We start from the raw sequence: 20,365 nt of genomic DNA on the forward strand, positions 1-20,365 counted from the left end.
TCCTTCTCCTGGTGCTGCTGCTGACATACATTCAAGGGGGACAGAAGGGGAAGGGGGGTAAGGAAGAAGGGGAAGGCCAGGTACTTACAGGAGGACTATATCTGAGTATAAATTAAAGGGGTTGTTCGGGTTCAGAGCTGAACCCGGACATACCTCCATTTTCACCCAGGCAGCCCCCTGACTTGAGCATCGGAGCAGTTCATGCTCCGATGCTCTCCTTTGCCCTGCGCTAAATCGCGCAGGGCAAAGGCATTTTTTGAAGATCTGGTGACGTACTGGGGCTCTCCATGGGGCTGCCAGGAAGCCCAGTGACGTCACCGTCACTGATGGCCGGGATTTACCGCTGCCCTAGCCAGTAAAACGGTAATATGAACAATGGGGTTCTACAAAAGAGCTATTGTGGGGCAAAGTTCATATTCGTGTTTACACACGTGTTTTAAAATGAATGCTTTCCCCTTTTATAAACAAGTAAATAATGACGCAATGCTGTGGGGCTGGTGTGCAACTTTTTCCAGGGCTGGTTTTTATCCCCAGTCCGGCCCTGCTTCAGTGTCCTCCACAGATCCCCCCTTCAGTGTCCTCCACAGATATCCCCCCCACCCAGAGCCGCTTCCTAGCTTATTTATTCACTGCACTTGCCTCTGTGAAATTGAAGAGAAGCGCAGTAATCTCGCACAGGCGCACTGGCAGAGGCCAGGAAGACAGTGCATGCGCACTTCGATGCCTCTGCTAGTGCGCCTGTGCGAGATTACGGCGCTTCTCTTCAATTTCACAGAGGCAAGTGCAGTGAATAAATTAGCTAGGAGGCGGCGCTGGGCGGGGAGATTGCAGGCACAGGCAGCATCGCTTTGCCACCTGTGCCGTTCGCAGCGCGCACTGCGCTGATAAAGTCCGGTCACTGCGCGGGCCGCATGACACGGCATTTGTCCCGTGGGCCGTAGGTTGGGCATCACTGATCTAGAATATAGTGCTATATCTTCATAATTGCGAATATTCTAGATTTTCTTTCAGTACCCATGATCCGTCACTGCTTCTTGCTTGTGGTCCAATGAGAAGGCTGCAATATCTTTGACTTTGGGAGTAGTGTTGTTCGAGAATTTTTGTATTGGGAATTTTTATCGCGAATTTTCTGAGTGCCGATTTTCGCAATCAAGAGAATAATGACTGGAGATTACGAATTCTCGAATTCGTGAATATATGACGAATATTTGCCAAAATATTTGCGAAATATCGCAAATTCGAATATTGCCCCTGCTGCTCATCACTGGTGTTTAGTGCGGAGGGGGCCATAGTTACCCCAAGGAGAACTCATCTGTCCACCCAAAATCTGGAGAGACTGACCTTTGTCAAGAAGAATCAGGCGTGAATCAGCCAGGATTTCCACACACCAATGCCTGATGCATTAGATTAGATCATCCATGCTGCCTCACCCAAACTTTGACAAAAGAAACAGGTTTCTTCTGGGTACCTGCCTCGGCTACTATTATGATGCTGCCACCCGCCTGATGCCACACATCTGATGTCAATTGCTCCTTCTTACACTCACCATCGTCACTGGGTACTGTTATTGCCACCCACCTCCCCACTCTGTCACCGGGTCACTCTGTGGTCTCCTGATGCTGCTACCACCTCAGCACTCAGGTCTTTTCATGCTGCTGTTTCCACCTCCACATTATGTCATTGTGCCACTCTGTGGTCTCCTCCTGCTGCTGCCACCTTCACACTATGTCACCTTGCCACTCTGTCGTCTCCTCATGCTGCTGCCACATCACCACTCTGTGGTCTCCTCATGCTACTGCAACATCACTACCCTGTGGTCTCCTCATGCTTCTGCTACATCAACACTATGTCACTGGGCCACTCTGTGGTCTCCTCATGCTGCTGCCACCTCACCACTATGTCATTGGGCCACTCTGTGGTCTCCTCATGCTGATGCTACCTCAACACTATGTCTTTGGGCCACTCTGTGGACTTCTCATGATGTTCCCACTCTCCCCACTGTGTGATTCGGCAACTAGTGTCCCTGTTTGGTCTTGTTAACATCATCATTTATTTTATCCTTCTTCTGATCTGTCAGAAGAAAGGAAAGATTAGACGCAAAATGGATCCTGTCTGTGTAGCAGCTGTAAGGCCTGTATGTTCCCATTCCCATCAGAATTGTCTTATGATTTGGTAGCCAAAAGCAGGAATGGGTACAAAAAAAGACATGCAAATTTTCAATTCACGTGTCATCTCTGTTTTGGATCCACTCCTGTTTTTTTTTTTGCTTTAGCAATACTGATGGATTACTGACCAAATGCTGACCGAGTGAAGGCAGGTGCTCAAGAGATAGGATCCGTTTTTTGGGGATTATTGTTCTGACGAATCAGAGGAAGGGAAAAATAATCAGTGACGTCAACACAAACTTACTGCTGACAACCTCTTCACTCTGTCAGGGGGGCTCTACTTATATAAGCGTTTTCTAGAACAGGTTCTGTAGACATCTATGTGGAATCAGATGTCGACGGTGTAAAAGGAATGCGCTCTTTCACACCATAGCAGGATCTTGGGTCTCTGCACGGTTCTTTATACCTGGCGCTAACACACTTGAGTTATTTGTTCAGTTTTGGCCCCATAACTGCCCAAATAAGTGAAGCGTGCAGTGATTCTAAGAGCGACGCCTGTCATGTGCGTGTCATACTGACTCACAGTATTGTTTCACTACCACAGCAGACTCCCTATGCGTGTTACTGCAAGGCATAGTGTTCTACACCACTATAGAGGCTCTCCGCAGCCAGGAAATAGCTGTTTTTTAACGCGATTCGTCACAAATAAATTCGGATCGAATTAAATCTTTTCGGAAAATTTGGCAAACCGGCCGAATCGAATTTTTGAGAAATTCGCTCATCTCTACTGGTAAGCATTGGAATGACCGTGGTCGGGAAATGGTGAGGTAAGATGAGTATGGCTTCTCTTTAACCCATTCTGCCCCATATTTATTACCACCAGATAACCCAGCACCCCTAGTCACATTTTCCCCTGTTATAGCTTATTTACCTGTCAGTGGTTCCCAGATCCATTGATCTTCAGGTGTTTTTCTACACACTGGGGCTTAGTGAAAAAAATGGAACATTGAACTATGTGGGTCTGTGTTGCAGCCTAACATATCCATTGAGGCCTATGGGTCCATGATAACCACACACAGAACAAGGATGGTATCCATGTTCAGTCTTTTTTCATGGACCCTAGCTCTGGAAATCTCCTTTTCAACCTAGCAGTGCATGTGGAAAACAAATAACGGAGGGCAAAAAACAGACACATGGATGAAAAACAGAGCCATTACAGTCCAGCCATCGTCACAGTGACTGTTTTCTCCACTAACAGAAATGGTGACCTATGTCTGAATAAGGCCTTAGTCTCGGTTTACTACAAATATTAGCTAATCTCCAGGGAATCATTATTTACATGCCATTTTTTTACCCTCAGCCCTACTATTAAAATGCTTGTTTGGTAAATATAATTGTGCTTCTTGACATAGTTTTATACATGTTTCCTTTCTATCCTTTTCCTTGTAGATTGTTCTCTCGATTTTATAGTTGGTTTTGATATTTCAACTTCTCCCAGTGGTGCCAGTTTATTCCATGGTCAAAATCTATTGGGAGTTCGTATTGCTAATATCTTGAACAGCATGATGAACGTGAGAAGTGTAAGCTGTGCCCCTGGAGCTGTACCTCAAATCAGTGTAGCCTTTTATGTTCCAAATGCAGCAACGCCCATTACTCCACACTTCCACACCTATAGTTCAGATTTAGCTCAGATCCTCCAAACCATTTCTGTCCAAGGTCCTTCCTATCTCACAACATCTGTTCTTCAGTCCATGTGGAAGACATTTCAAAAGGGTGATGCAGGAAAAGCAAAGGTATGTGACAGACATCACAACATAATTCATATTATCACAGTTCTTGTTCATTTTTAATTTCTTTCTTATACTACTGTATGTAGATGATCCTAATCTTTACGGATGGTCTAGATGAAAATGTTGAAGACATTGAACAAACAGCAGAAGATCTTCGAAAACTAGGTATACCTCACAAATAACTGAGGGCGGACCTCAATACATTTTAAAACTAATAATATAATGGAGGTACCAATCATTGCGTGATAACTTTAGTAAAAAATGTCTTACCCAAGATAGGAAGCAGCAATATATTACCATTGGTTATAAGGGTCAATATGGTCTATATGTTCACTTCTTTTCCATTGTGTGTTGCTGTAGCAAGTGGGGCTTATTTGTGATAGTTTAAATCATAAGTGAATTTCTGTGAATGAGATATCTCTTTTTGGTGATTACATTTTTTTATGAAAACTACCTCCAGGCTGTACGGAGACATAATATGGCACCTAAAGAAGTCTATGGGGACATAGAGCACATCCATATGCATTCGTATAAAATCCAGAAAAAAAATCACGCCGTTCCATCAGATGTGTATTTAGTAGATATGCTCTCCTAGAAATATTGCTTTTAGGGAAGAATACCTCTAAAATGGCACCATATGGAGGCACGTGGGCACAAAGACTGGAATACTTATGGCTCAGCAGTACTGTGTGTGTTACATACAGCATTTATGCTTTGCTTGTGGCCTGATATTGGTTTTTGGTTCTTATGTGTAGGCCGTACATATATCCATACTGAACTGTTGCCTACAGCTTTTAACTATATAATATATCCATTTCTGCAAACTTGTAGGATTAAATGGGCTAGTTACTGTTGCTTTGGAAGGAACTAAGGGATACGATGACATCAAATATATAGAATTTGGCCGAGGCTTTGAATATAACAATCAGTTGCATATTGGCATGTCAGATATAGAATTTAGACTTGCCCGACAAATGGTGAGTAAGGCATTCCAAATAATTGCAATAGTATTAATTTCCTAGACATAGTAATATTTGTTTCAGCTATACAGAAGTATAACATATTTTGCTGTTCTGTTTTAGTCCCATGTCAATGAGAAGACGTGTTGTTGCGTATTTTGTGAGTGTATTGGACTTAGGGGAGCTCCTGGAACGTATGGCGGTCGTGGAAGGAAGGTATGTACATCAAATGGATTTTAAAGTAAACCAAGATTATTGAAAGCGCAGGCATCGCTGGTAGATCATGTCCAAATACAGCTAGTTAGTAAAATCCTATGCGGGATATTACTGTACCAGCTCTCTTATGCCCTTAATGACCAGTGATATACCGCAAAAGGTCCTATCACATCAAGCAGCAATGTTTCTGCCACACACAATTTAATAATAATAATAAATTAGTTAGATGCACAGGATGGTTGATGCACCAAGCAGGGTGCTCTCAGTTTTAGCAGCGTCACCCCGCTGCTAAATAAGAAGGAATATAGAAAAGAGATAGCTGGGCACACCTAGGATATTGGTAACTATTATTTATTGATTAATTGTTAAAAATTATTTATTAGAAATGCTTGCAATAGTTTAAGGATGTGGATTCCACATCCTTAAACTATTGCAAGCATTTCTAATAAATAATTTTTAACAATTAATCAATAAATAATAGTTACCAATATCCTAGGTGTGCCCAGCTATCTCTTTTCTATACACAATTTAATAAGTTAAAAAAAATAGCAGTACACTGTCTAATTCATAAGCAAAATCTAAATTAGCACAACTGTCAAATTTATGATGATTGTTAACATTTTAAACCTTTGATTTTTAATTAGAGATGAGCGAATCGAAGTTGACGAAGTGGAATTCGATCCGAATTTCCTCAGGCTTTGTGGCAACGAATTGCATTTTTGCCTAAAAGGGCTACTGCACGTGTTAGGACATGGTGCAAATAACTCTGGAAACAAGGAATCACCCACAATGCCCTGCATGCAGCCAATCAGCAGCCAGCCAGCCCTATAAATAGCCTCAGCCATTTTGGATTCTGCCATTTTCCAGTGTGTTTAGTGCAAGGAGAGACGTCAGCAGGCACTAGGGACAGTGCTAGGAAAGACTTTGTTGTGCTAAAAAACGATTTACAAGTTCAGAGAAAGATTAGTCAAGGTGTAGGAAAAGGATACGGAGGCATTATCTACGCTATAAAAAAGGAGAACAGGGTCCAATAGGAGCGATTCCATTACACCTTGCTGCACTTATTGGTGATCCAAATTGCTTTTAGGTTGTTTGCACTATATGATACATCACTAATTGCAGAAAACCCTGCTTGTGATTGGGGTGCAAGTTCTGTGGTACAGCCATTTATGGGGTGTATTAATAGGAAAGATACGTACGTCCTAATAGCCTTTCTACGTTGATTTTACATTGTCTTACTTTTTTGGGTGGGGTTATTATTAGGGGGGAAAAATATATGTTATAATTGCCATTCAGCAGTAAAGTTACATTGTACTACAGGCATTTACAGGGTGTATTAAAAAGATAGATACGTACGTCCCATCACCCGTTCTGAAGTGAATTGCGATTGTTATATTTCTATTTTGGGGTGTAGAAATAGGGAAAAATTTTTACATTGTACTACAGCCATTTATGTGTTGTAGAAAAAGAAAATATACGTATGTCCCATCACCCGTTCTGCAGTGAATTGTGATTGTTATATTTTTTTTTTCTGGTGTGGAAATAGGAAAAATAAGGAGAAAATATATGTCATAATTGGCATTCAGCTGTAAAGTTACATTTTACCACAGCCATATATGTGGTGTAGAAAATATACGTATGTCCCATCACCCGTTCTACGGTGAATTGTGATTGTTATATTTTTTTTTTTGTGGTGTGGAAATAGAAAACATAAGGAGAAAATATATGTCATAATTGGCATTCAGTGGTGAAGTTACCGTATTTTTCGCTTTATAAGACGCACCTGATGATAAGACGCACCTAGATTTTTGAGGAGGAAAATAAGAAAAAAAAAATTGAACCAAAAGGTGTGCTTTTGGAGGGGTTTTGAACTAATGGTGTGCTTTTGGAGGGGTTTTGAACTAATGGTGTGCTTTTGGAAGGGTTTTGAACTAATGGTGTGCTTTTGGAGGGGTTTTGAACTAATGGTGGTCTGTGGGTGACGCACTGTTATGGGGGGACCTGTGGGTGACGCACTGTTATGGGGGGACCTGTGGGTGACGCACTGTTATGGGGGGACCTGTGGGTGACGCACTGTTATGGGGGGACCTGTGGGTGACGCACTGTTATGGGGGGACCTGTGGGTGACGCACTGTTATGGGGGGACCTGTGGGTGATGCACTGTTATGGGGGACCTTTGGGTGACGCACTACTACGGGGGATGTAGCATCATATATAGCATCTTATGTAATGGGGGTCACTATTCACACAGGGACAATATACTGTGACACATATGATACTGTGACCAGCATAAGATGATCTTATGCTAGTCACAGTATCATGTGTCACAGTATATTGTCCCTGTGTGAATAGTGACCCCCATTACACCACAGGGCACACAGTAGACTTTATATGTAAAATCTTTTAATGGCTCTGCTTTCTTCTATACCAGTACTCACTATAAAAGCAGCAGTCCGGCCAGCACGTGACGTCACTCACTCACTCAGTCAGTCACGCTCCTGCCAGCTTCATTAATGAAGTGGGAGGAGCATGACCGAGTGAGTGACGTCACGCGCCGGCAGGACCGCTGCTTTCATAGTGAGTACTGGTATAGAAGAAAGCAGAGTGTAATGAAGCCGTTTTCATATGTAAAGTCTATAATCTTCAAGCAGTGTCTCTGCTTTAAACTAGGGCAATCCTCTGTAGTGCAACTCACTATGAAAGCGGCAGGCAGGGCGGCAGCGTAACCTCGCGATTCTCACTCATTAATGCTCCTCCCACTTCCTTCCCATGAATGAGTGAGAATCGCGAGGTTACGCTGCCGCTCTGCCTGCCGCTTTCATAGTGAGTTGCACTACAGAGGATTGCCCTAGTTTAAAGCAGAGACACTGCTTGAAGATTATAGACTTTACATGTGATAATTACCGTGAGCGGGGTCCGATGTATTACAGTACAGTGACTGCATCGGGCCCCGCCGCGAGTGTTGCCAGCCTCCGTCCCCTCCTCCCACCCCTCTGATACATTGCGGCTTGCGATGTATCAGCGTCAGCAAAGTAAACATGGCAGTGTTCGCTTTATAAGACGCACTGCCATTTTCCCCCCACTATTGGGGGCGAAAAAGTGCGTCTTATAAAGCGAAAAATACGGTACATTGTACTACAGCCATTTACGGGGTGTATTAATAGGAAAGATACGTACGTCCTATTAGCCTTTCTACATTGATTTTACATTGTCTTACTTTTTTTGGGGGGGAAGGTATTATTAGGGGAAAAAAGGCAAAAATATATGTTATAATTATGTCATTTACAGGGTGTATTAAAAAGATAGATACATACGTCCCGTTAGCCAATCTGCGGTGAATTGTGATTGTTATATTTCTTTTTTTGTGGTGTAAAATTGGGAAAAGAATAGGTCTTAATTGCCGTTCTGTGGTGAATTTTTTATTTATTTTTTTGTTGGGGGAGTTTATTAGTCAGAATTTTTTATATATATATATATATATATATATATATATATATATATATATATATATATATATATAGACAAAGGAGAGAATCCAGCGGGAGCACCAACCAAGGTGTGGGTGCAAGGTCCAGCACGGGGTAACGGCTATACCCGATATTTGTAGAGACGGAAGAAGCCGGACTGCACTCCAAAATGATGGTGAAATAAAATGTTTTAATAACCCATAATATGGCAAACTTGCGACGTTTCGGCTCACAAGAGCCTTCCTCAAGCCTTGAGGAAGGCTCTTGTGAGCCGAAACGTCGCAAGTTTGCCATATTATGGGTGATTAAAACACTTTATTTCACCATCATTTTGGAGTGCAGTCCGACTTCTTCCGTCTCTATATATATATATATATATATATATATATATATATATATATATAATGTCTTAATTGCCATTCAGCGGTGAAGTAACATTGTACTACAGCCTTTTTTATTATTTTAATTTAATTATTTTATCATGCATAGATAATATCATACAGTATATCAGACAGACAGGTGACAGGTAGAGTTGAGCGAACACCTGGATATTCGGGTTCGAGAAGTTCGGCCGAACTTCCCGGAAATGTTCGGGTTCGGGATCCGAACCAGAACCGAACTTCGTCCCGAACCCCATTGAAGTCAATTGGGACCCGAACTTTTCGGCACTAAAAAGGCTGTAAAACAGCCCAGGAAAGAGCTAGAGGGCTGCAAAAGGCAGCAACATGTAGGTAAATCCCCTGCAAACAAATGTGGATAGGGAAATGAATAAAAATAAAAATAAAATAAATAAAAATTAACCAATATCAATTGGAGAGAGGTCCCATAGCAGAGAATCTGGCTTCACGTCAGCAGAGAATCAGTCTCTTTATGCCATAGCAGAGAATCTGGCTTCACGTCACCCACCACTGTAACAGTCCATTGTCATATATTTAGGCCCCGGCACCCAGGCAGAGGAGAGAGGTCCCGTAACAGAGAATCTGGCTTCATGTCAGCAGAGAATCAGTCTGCATGTCATAGCAGAGAATCATGCTTTACGTCACCCAACACTGGAACAGTCCATTGTCAGATATTTAGGCCCAGGCACCCAGGCAGAGGAGAGAGGTCCCGTAACAGAGAATCTGGCTTCATGTCAGCAGAGAATCAGTCTTCATGTCATAGCAGAGAATCAGGCTTTACGTCACCCAACACTGGAACAGTCCATTGTCAGATATTTAGGCCCAGGCACCCAGGCAGAGGAGAGAGGTCCCGTAACAGAGAATCTGGCTTCATGTCAGCAGAGAATCAGTCTGCATGTCATAGCAGAGAATCAGGCTTTACGTCACCCAACACTGGAACAGTCCATTGTCAGATATTTAGGCCCAGGCACCCAGGCAGAGGAGAGAGGTCCCGTAACAGAGAATCTGGCTTCATGTCTGCACAGAATCTGGCTTCATGTCAGCAGAGAATCAGTCTGCATGTCCTAGCAGAGAATCATGCTTTACGTCACCCAACACTGGAACAGTCCATTGTCAGATATTTAGGCCCAGGCACCCAGGCAGAGGAGAGAGGTCCCGTAACAGAGATTCAGGCTTCATGTCAGCAGAGAATCAGTCTGCATGTCATAGCAGAGAATCATGCTTTACGTCACCCAACACTGGAACAGTCCATTGTCAGATATTTAGGCCCAGGCACCCAGGCAGAGGAGAGAGGTCCCGTAGCAGAGAATCTGGCTTCATGTCAGCAGAGAATCAGTCTGCATGTCCTAGCAGAGAATCATGCTTTACGTCACCCAACACTGGAACAGTCCATTGTCAGATATTTAGGCCCAGGCACCCAGGCAGAGGAAAGAGGACCCGTAACAGAGAATCTGGCTTCATGTCAGCAGAGAATCAGTCTTCATGTCATAGCAGAGAATCAGGCTTCACGTCACCCACCACTTGAACAGGCCACTGTCAGATATTTTTAGGCCCCGGCACCCAGACAGAGGAGAGAGGTTCCATAACAGAGATTCAGGCTTCATGTCAGCAGAGAATCAGTCTGCATGTCATAGCAGAGAATCATGCTTTACGTCACCCAACACTGGAACAGTCCATTGTCAGATATTTAGGCCCAGGCACCCAGGCCGAGGAGAGAGGTCCCGTAACAGAGAATCTGGCTTCATGTCTGCACAGAATCTGGCTTCATGTCAGCAGAGAATCAGTCTGCATGTCCTAGCAGAGAATCATGCTTTACGTCACCCAACACTGGAACAGTCCATTGTCAGATATTTAGGCCCAGGCACCCAGGCAGAGGAGAGAGGTCCCGTAACAGAGATTCAGGCTTCATGTCAGCAGAGAATCAGTCTGCATGTCATAGCAGAGAATCATGCTTTACGTCACCCAACACTGGAACAGTCCATTGTCAGATATTTAGGCCCAGGCACCCAGGCAGAGGAGAGAGGTCCCGTAGCAGAGAATCTGGCTTTATGTCAGCAGAGAATCAGTCTGCATGTCCTAGCAGAGAATCATGCTTTACGTCACCCAACACTGGAACAGTCCATTGTCAGATATTTAGGCCCAGGCACCCAGGCAGAGGAAAGAGGACCCGTAACAGAGAATCTGGCTTCATGTCAGCAGAGAATCAGTCTTCATGTCATAGCAGAGAATCAGGCTTCACGTCACCCACCACTGGAACAGGCCACTGTCAGATATTTTTAGGCCCCGGCACCCAGACAGAGGAGAGAGGTTCCATAACAGAGATTCAGGCTTCATGTCAGCAGAGAATCAGTCTGCATGTCATAGCAGAGAATCATGCTTTACGTCACCCAACACTGGAACAGTCCATTGTCAGATATTTAGGCCCAGGCACCCAGGCAGAGGAGAGAGGTCCCGTAACAGAGATTCAGGCTTCATGTCAGCAGAGAATCAGTCTGCATGTCATAGCAGAGAATCATGCTTTACGTCACCCAACACTGGAACAGTCCATTGTCAGATATTTAGGCCCAGGCACCCAGGCAGAGGAGAGAGGTCCCGTAGCAGAGAATCTGGCTTCATGTCAGCAGAGAATCAGTCTGCATGTCCTAGCAGAGAATCATGCTTTACGTCACCCAACACTGGAACAGTCCATTGTCAGATATTTAGGCCCAGGCACCCAGGCAGAGGAAAGAGGACCCGTAACAGAGAATCTGGCTTCATGTCAGCAGAGAATCAGTCTTCATGTCATAGCAGAGAATCAGGCTTCACGTCACCCACCACTTGAACAGGCCACTGTCAGATATTTTTAGGCCCCGGCACCCAGACAGAGGAGAGAGGTTCCATAACAGAGATTCAGGCTTCATGTCAGCAGAGAATCAGTCTGCATGTCATAGCAGAGAATCATGCTTTACGTCACCCAACACTGGAACAGTCCATTGTCAGATATTTAGGCCCAGGCACCCAGGCCGAGGAGAGAGGTCCCGTAACAGAGAATCTGGCTTCATGTCAGCACAGAATCAGGCTTCATGTCAGCAGAGAATCAGTCTGCATGTCCTAGCAGAGAATCATGCTTTACGTCACCCAACACTGGAACAGTCCATTGTCAGATATTTAGGCCCAGGCACCCAGGCAGAGGAGAGAGGTCCCGTAACAGAGATTCAGGCTTCATGTCAGCAGAGAATCAGTCTGCATGTCATAGCAGAGAATCATGCTTTACGTCACCCAACACTGGAACAGTCCATTGTCAGATATTTAGGCCCAGGCACCCAGGCAGAGGAGAGAGGTCCCGTAGCAGAGAATCTGGCTTTATGTCAGCAGAGAATCAGTCTGCATGTCCTAGCAGAGAATCATGCTTTACGTCACCCAACACTGGAACAGTCCATTGTCAGATATTTAGGCCCAGGCACCCAGGCAGAGGAAAGAGGACCCGTAACAGAGAATCTGGCTTCATGTCAGCAGAGAATCAGTCTTCATGTCATAGCAGAGAATCAGGCTTCACGTCACCCACCACTGGAACAGGCCACTGTCAGATATTTTTAGGCCCCGGCACCCAGACAGAGGAGAGAGGTTCCATAACAGAGATTCAGGCTTCATGTCAGCAGAGAATCAGTCTGCATGTCATAGCAGAGAATCATGCTTTACGTCACCCAACACTGGAACAGTCCATTGTCAGATATTTAGGCCCAGGCACCCAGGCAGAGGAGAGAGGTCCCGTAACAGAGAATCTGGCTTCATGTCAGCAAAGAATCAGTCTTCATGTCATAGCAGAGAATCAGGCTTCACGTCACCCACCACTGGAACAGGCCACTGTCAGATATTTTTAGGCCCTGGCACCCAGACAGAGGAGAGAGGTCCCATAACAGAGATTCAGGCTTCATGTCAGCAGAGAATCAGTCTGCATGTCATAGCAGAGAATCATGCTTTACGTCACCCAACACTGGAACAGTCCATTGTCAGATATTTAGGCCCAGGCACCCAGGCAGAGGAGAGAGGTCCCGTAACAGAGAATCTGGCTTCATGTCAGCAGAGAATCAGTCTGCATGTCATAGCAGAGAATCAGGCTTTACGTCACCCAACACTGGAACAGTCCATTGTCAGATATTTAGGCCCAGGCACCCAGGCAGAGGCGAGAGGTCCCGTAACAGAGAATCTGGCTTCATGTCAGCAGAGAATCAGTCTGCATGTCATAGCAGAGAATCAGGCTTTACGTCACCCAACACTGGAACAATCCATTGTCAGATATTTAGGCCCAGGCACCCAGGCAGAGGAGAGAGGTCCCGTAACAGAGAATCTGCCTTCATGTCAGCAGAGAATCAGTCTGCATGTCATAGCAGAGAATCAGGCTTTACGTCACCCAACACTGGAACAGTCCATTGTCAGATATTTAGGCCCAGGCACCCAGGCAGAGGAGAGAGGTCCCGTAACAGAGAATCTGGCTTCATGTCAGCAGAGAATCAGTCTGCATGTCATAGCAGAGAATCAGGCTTTACGTCACCCAACACTGAAACAGTCCATTGTCAGATATTTAGGCCCAGGCACCCAGGCAGAGGAGAGAGGTCCCGTAACAGAGAATCTGGCTTCATGTCAGCAGAGAATCAGTCTTCATGTCATAGCAGAGAATCAGGCTTCACGTCACCCACCACTGGAACAGTCCATTGTCACATATTTAGGCCCAGGCACCCAGGCAGAGGAGAGAGGTCCCATAACAGAGATTCAGGCTTCATGTCAGCAGAGAATCAGTCTTCATGTCATAGCAGAGAATCAGGCTTCACGTCACCCACCACTGGAACAGGCTACTGCCACATATTTAGGCCCAGGCACCCAGGCAGAGGAGAGAGGTCCCATAACAGAGATTCAGGCTTCATGTCAGCAGAGAATCAGTCTTCATGTCATAGCAGAGAATCAGGCTTCATGTCACCCACCACTGGAACAGGCCACTGTCAGATATTTTTAGGCCCCGGCACCCAGACAGAGGAGAGGTTCATTCAACTTTGGGTTGCCCCGCAATATAATGGTAAAATGAAAATAAAAATAGGATTGAATGAGGAAGTGCCCTGGAGTACAATAATATATTGTTAAGGGGAGGTAGTTAATGTCTAATCTGCACAAGGGATGGACAAGTCCTGTGGGATCCATGCCTGGTTCATTTTTATGAACGTCAGCTTGTCCACATTGGCTGTAGACAGGTGGCTGCGTTTGTCTGTAATGACGCCCCCTGCCGTGCTGAATACACGTTCAGACAAAACGCTGGCCACCGGGCAGGCCAGCACCTCCAAGGCATAAAAGGCTAGCTCTGGCCACGTGGACAATTTGGAGACCCAGAAGTTGAATGGGGCCGAACCATCAGTCAGTACGTGGAGGGTGTGCACAGGTACTGTTCCACCATGTTATTGAAATGTTGCCTCCTGCTAACACGTTCCGTATCAAGTGGTGGTGCAGTTAGCTGTGGCGTGGTGACAAAACTTTTCCACATCTCTGCCATGCTAACCCTGCCCTCAGAGGAGCTGGCCGTGACACAGCTGCGTTGGCGACCTCTTGCTCCTCCTCTGCCTTCGCCTTGGGCTTCCACTTGTTCCCCTGTGACATTTGGGAATGCTCTCAGTAGCGCGTCTACCAACGTGCGCTTGTACTCGCGCATCTTACTATCACGCTCCAGTGCATGAAGTAAGGTGAGCACATTGTCTTTGTACCGTGGATCCAGCAGGGTGGCAACCCAGTAGTCCGCACACGCTAAAATGTGGGCAACTCTGCTGTCGTTGTGCAGGCACTGCAGCATGTAGTCGCTCATGTGTGCCAGGCTGCCCAGAGGTAAGGACAAGCTGTCCTCTGTGGGAGGCGTATCGTCATCGTCCTGCGTTTCCCCCCAGCCACGCACCAGTGATGGGCCCGAGCTGCGTTGGGTGCCAGCCCGCTGTGAACCTGCTTCATCCTCATCCTCATCCACCTCCTCCTCATCCTCGTCCTCCAGTAGTGGGCCCTGTCTGGCCACATTTGTACCTGGCCTCTGCTGTTGCAAAAAACCTCCCTCTGAGTCACTTCGAAGAGACTGGCCTGAAAGTGCTAAAAATGACCCCTCTTCCTCCTCCTGGGCCACCTCCTCTTCCATCATCGCCCTAAGTGTTTTCTCAAGGAGACATAGAAGTGGTATTGTAACGCCACTGGCCATGTTGGTGGAGTACACGAAACAGCGCAACAGGGCACACAGGTCTCGCATGGAGGCCCAGTCATTGGTGGTGAAGTGGTGCTGTTCCGCAGTGCGACTGACCCGTGCGTGCTGCAGCTGAAACTCCACTATGGCCTGCTGCTGCTCGCACAGTCTGTCCAGCATGTGCAAGGTGAAGTTCCACCTGGTGGGCACGTCGCATATGAGGCGGTGAGCGGGAAGGCCGAAGTTACGCTGTAGCCCAGACAGGCGAGCAGCGGCAGGATGTGAATACCGGAAGCGCGAACAGACGGCCCGCACTTTATGCAGCAGCTCTGACATGTCGGGGTAGTTGTGAATGAACTTCTGCACCACCAAATTCAGCACATGCGCCAGGCAAGGGATGTGCGTCAAACCGGCTAGTCCCAGAGCTGCAATGAGATTTCGCCCATTATCGCACACCACCAGGCCGGGCTTGAGGCTCACCGGCAGCAACCACTCGTCGGTCTGTTGTTCTATACCCCGCCACAACTCCTGTGCGGTGTGGGGCCTGTCCCCCAAACATATGAGTTTCAGAACGGCCTGCTGATGAAGGTGAAGGTGTGTGGCTGACTGGATGAGCAGGTGGAAGAAGAGGAGGAGGAAGCTGAGTAGGAGGAGGAGGAGACAGGAGGCAAAAAATGTTGCCCTGCGATCCTTGGCGGCGGAAGGACGTGCGCCAAACAGCTCTCCGCCTGGTTAGGGAGATATAGCGTCCCTGGCCGTGCTTACTGGTCCACGTATCTGTGGTTAGGTGGACCTTGCCACAGATGGCGTTGCGCAGTGCACACTTGATTTTATCGGATACTTGGTTGTGCAGGGAAGGCACGGCTCTCTTGGAGAAGTAGTGCCGGCTGGGAACAACATACTGTGGGACAGCAAGCGACATGAGCTGTTTGAAGCTGTCTGTGTCCACCAGCCTAAATGACAGCATTTCATAGGCCAGTAGTTTAGAAATGCTGGCATTCAGGGCCAGGGATCGAGGGTGGCTAGGTGGGAATTTACGCTTTCTCTCAAATGTTTGTGAGATGGAGAGCTGAACGCTGCCGTGTGACATGGTTGAGATGCTTGGTGACGCAGGTGGTGGTGTTGGTGGTACATCTTATGTTTGCTGGGCGGCAGGTGCCAAAGTTCCTCCAGAGGCAGAGGAAGAGGCCGAGGCGGCGGCAGCAGCAGAAGAGGCCGAGGCGGCAGCAGCAGAAGAGGTAGCAGGGGGAGCCTGAGTGACTTCCTTGTTTTTAAGGTGCTTACTCCACTGCAGTTCATGCTTTGCATGCAGGTGCCTGGTCATGCCGTCTTGTCGTCAGCACATTGTTTGAAGAAGTGCCATGCCAGGGAACTCCTTGAAGCTGCCTTTGGGGTGCTCGGTCCCAGATGGCGGCGGTCAGTAGCAGGCGGAGTCTCTTGGCGGCGGGTGTTCTGCTTTTGCCCACTGCTCCCTCTTTGTCTTTTGCTACGCTGTTGCTTCGGTCTCACCACTGCCTCTTCCTCCGAACTGTGAAAGTCAGTGGCACGACCTTCATTCCATGTGGGGTCTAGGACCTCATCGTCCCCTGAATCGTCTTCCACCCAGTCTTGATCCCTGACCTCCTGTTCAGTCTGCACACTGCAGAAAGACGCAGCAGTTGGCACCTGTGTTTCGTCATCATCAGAGACGTGCTGAGGTGGTATTCCCATGTCCTCATCATCAGGAAACATAAGTGGTTGTCCGTTAGTGCATTCTATCTCTTCCACCCCTGGGGAAGGGCTAGGTGGATGCCCTTGGGAAACCCTGCCAGCAGAGTCTTCAAACAGCATAAGAGACTGCTGCATAACTTGAGGCTCAGACAGTTTCCCTGATATGCATGGGGGTGATGTGACAGACTGATGGGCTTGGTTTAGATGCGCCATCTGTGCGCTTTCTGCAGAAGACTGGGTGGGAGATAATGTGAACGTGCTGGATGCACTGTCGGCCACCCAATTGACTAATGCCTGTACCTGCTCAGGCCTTACCATCCTTAGAACGGCATTGGGCCCCACCAAATATGGCTGTAAATTCTGGCGGCTACTGGGACCTGAGGTAGTTGGTACACTAGGACGTGTGGCTGTGGCAGAACGGCCACGTCCTCTCCCAGCACCAGAGGGTCCACTAACACCACCACGACCATGTCCGCGTCCGCGTCTCTTACTAGATGTTTTCCTCATTGTTACCGTTCACCACAATAAGAAAAATATTATTCGGGCCAATGTATTGAATTAAAATTCAGGCCTTTTTTTACAGACACCTAACACTATCTGGCTATCTATTTAGGTACCATATTACACTAATACAGGCACACCAGTAATGACAGATTTAGCTGAATATAAATTTGAGGCCTATTATTTAGGCGCTGGGTGACAGGTATACGTTTACGGACAGAATTAGACTTGGATCTGCACTGTAGTGTGTGTGTGAAGTTCTTGAGAATTGCCCTATCAGCACCTTGAATCTAATATACCCTTTTAGGGATAGATTTAAAGTAGGCCTGATACAGCAGAAACCACTAATTTTGAGAATTGCAAATTTGGGAATTGTTTTTCAACCCAGAACAAAAACTGTGCTTTGACGGACACTAAATAACTTGATCAGCTAAAGCAGTAATGACAGATTTGGATTAATATAAATGTGAGGCCTATTTTTTAGGCGCTGGGTGACAGGCTCAACTTGCCCCTGATGTAGTATATGGCCAAAAAATAACCACACTATTGATGGTTAAATGCACTTTGTGACAGGCTCAACTTGCCCCTGATGTAGTATATGGCCAAAAAATAGCCACACTATTGATGCTTAAATGCACTTGATGAAAGCTTGACCCTGATGTAGGATATAGCAAAAAATAACCACACTATTGATGGTTAAATGCACTTGGGTGAGAAGGTCAGCTTGCCCCTGATGTAGTATGTGGCCAAAAAATAACCACACTATTGATGGTTAAATGCACTTGATGAAAGCTTGACCCTGATGTAGGATATAGCAAAAAATAACCACACTATTGATGGTTAAATGCACTTGGGTGACAAGGTCAGCTTGCCCCTGATGTAGTATATGGCCAAAAAATAACCACACTATTGATGGTTAAATGCACTTGATGAAAGCTTGACCCTGATGTAGGATATAGCAAAAAATATCCACACTATTGATGGTTAAATGCACTTGGGTAACAAGGTCAGCTTGCCCCTGATGTAGTATATGGCCAAAAAATAACCACACTATTGATGGTTAAATGCACTTGATGAAAGCTTGACCCTGATGTAGGATATAGCAAAAAATAACCACACTATTGATGGTTAAATGTACTTGGTGGCAGCTTGTGCTGGTGCACAAGCAAGCCACAAAATGGCCGCCGATCACCCCAGAAAAAAGTGACTGAAAAACGCTATGGGCAGCCTAAAAACACTGAGCAATTGAATAGCAGCAGTTCAATGATCCACAGCTGTAGATCGATCACTGAATGAAGTCTTTTGGAGGAGTTAATCACTGCCTAATCTCGCCCTAACGTCGCAGCTGCAACCTCTCCCTACACTTGTATCAGCAGAGTGAAGTGCAGCGCTACGTGACCCAAGCTTATATAGAGGCTGGGTCACATGCTGCACTGGCCAATCACAGCCATGCCAATAGTAGGCATGGCTGTGATGGCCTCTTGGGGCAAGTAGTATGATGCTTGTTGATTGGCTGCTTTGCAGCCTTTCAAAAAGCGCCAAGAAAGCACCGAACACCGAACTCGAACCCGGACTTTTATGAAAATGTTCGGGTTCGGGTCTGTGTCACGGACACCCCAAAATTCTATACAGTTCGGGTTCGCTCATCCCTAGTGACAGGCCCTTCAAAGGGAACGGGCAGTGGTCAAAATGTTTTTGTCGCAGGCAGCAGAAGAAGGAAGGGTGGCAGCAGGACTCCTGAGTTCCCGGTGTTATCTAGCAGTCATGTCTTGACAAGCAACCCAGCGGTGCTTGAATGGTTGACTCAGTCTTCGAGTAGTGATGAGGAGAGTCACGTGGGAGCAGGTGTTGCGATTGGTCAGGCTCCTGACCCTGAGACCGTTGAGGGGACATCAGTGACGTGAAGACGGTAGTGGATGATGATGATGATGTAGCCGATCGCACTTGGGAGCCGGGCGGGGAAGGGGCTTCATCATCATCAGGAGAAGAGGGTGGCAGCCTGTGCGTGAGGCAACGGCTGAGCCTGCAGGGTTGAATCGTGGCTGTGAGTCACCAGGGTGGCAGCAGTAGGAGGTCGGGAGCCAAACGTGCCTGGGGTAGACCACCTATTTCGCAGGAGCCTACCGGCCTGGGAAGTAGCGTTGCAGGGGTTCACGGAGGCAGCGGTAGCAGGCAGTCAGCGCGAACTGTTGGTGAGAAAATGCCATACATGCTTTGTGGGCAGAAGGTGAATCATGGCCAGGGTGCCAATGTTGGTACAATGGCCCTGGGTCAACACATGCAGCCTCACCATAAAGTGGCCTTGGAGAACCGTGGCTCCCAAGTGGTGGTCCAGCCTGCCACAGCAACCACTGCATTACCGTGGCAAGCACCCAATTTCATGCATTCAAGGCTCCACCACATCAGCGGAAGGCAGCTGTCTGTCCTTCCGATCATCTGCTGGTCCTGATGCTCCTGCTCCTACTCAGTCATTCCATCAGCAATCGATCACCGAAGCGATTACCAAGAGACAATAGTATGCATGCGCTCATCGAATGGCGCAGAAGCTGAACGTGCTCCTTGACAATTTGCTGGTGCTGCAGTCCCTCCCTTTCCAAGTGGTGGACTCTGCATATTTCAGGGAACTGATGGCTTGTGCAGAGCCTAGGTGGATAGTCCCAAGCCGTCATTTCTTTGCCAAAAAGGCAGTACCAGCCCTGCACACATATGTAGAACCAGGGCTTTTTTTCTGGCGGAACGCACCAGAACGGTGTTCCGCCACCTTTTGACATCGCAGCCTGCCATGCTCCAGCATCGCAGGCTGCGATGTATCAGCGGGGAGGGACTGGGAGGAGGAGCTGGGGGCCGGTGCGTTCACTGTGCTCCGGCCCGCCGCTCCAGTACAGTTATAAAATGTGTAATTCAATTATTAATGATTCATGCTGCCCCCTCTGTAGTATAACATTCAATATATCCTACTCACAGGGCTACTGTTATATCGTAATGCAGGCCAGCCGGGCAGACGAGCGGCAGAGTGACTGACTGACGTCACGTGC

The 20,365-nt window shown here is 46.9% G+C and overlaps 1 protein-coding gene across 2 annotated transcripts in view; it reads left to right on the forward strand.

Moving 5' to 3' along the window:
- Positions 1-20,365, forward strand: part of LOC121001130 (collagen alpha-6(VI) chain-like) — a 353,819-nt gene that overhangs the window by 196,782 nt on the left and 136,672 nt on the right. For both annotated transcript variants that reach the window (XM_040432059.1, XM_040432060.1), the window contains exons 9-12: positions 3,555-3,898; positions 3,982-4,060; positions 4,727-4,872; positions 4,978-5,070. In XM_040432059.1, coding sequence (XP_040287993.1) covers positions 3,555-3,898; positions 3,982-4,060; positions 4,727-4,872; positions 4,978-5,070 — 662 coding nt within the window. The remainder of the gene's footprint in view (positions 1-3,554; positions 3,899-3,981; positions 4,061-4,726; positions 4,873-4,977; positions 5,071-20,365) is intronic.

Source organism: Bufo bufo, chromosome 5 (assembly GCF_905171765.1).
Source record: "Bufo bufo chromosome 5, aBufBuf1.1, whole genome shotgun sequence".
Lineage (NCBI taxonomy): Eukaryota > Metazoa > Chordata > Amphibia > Anura > Bufonidae > Bufo > Bufo bufo.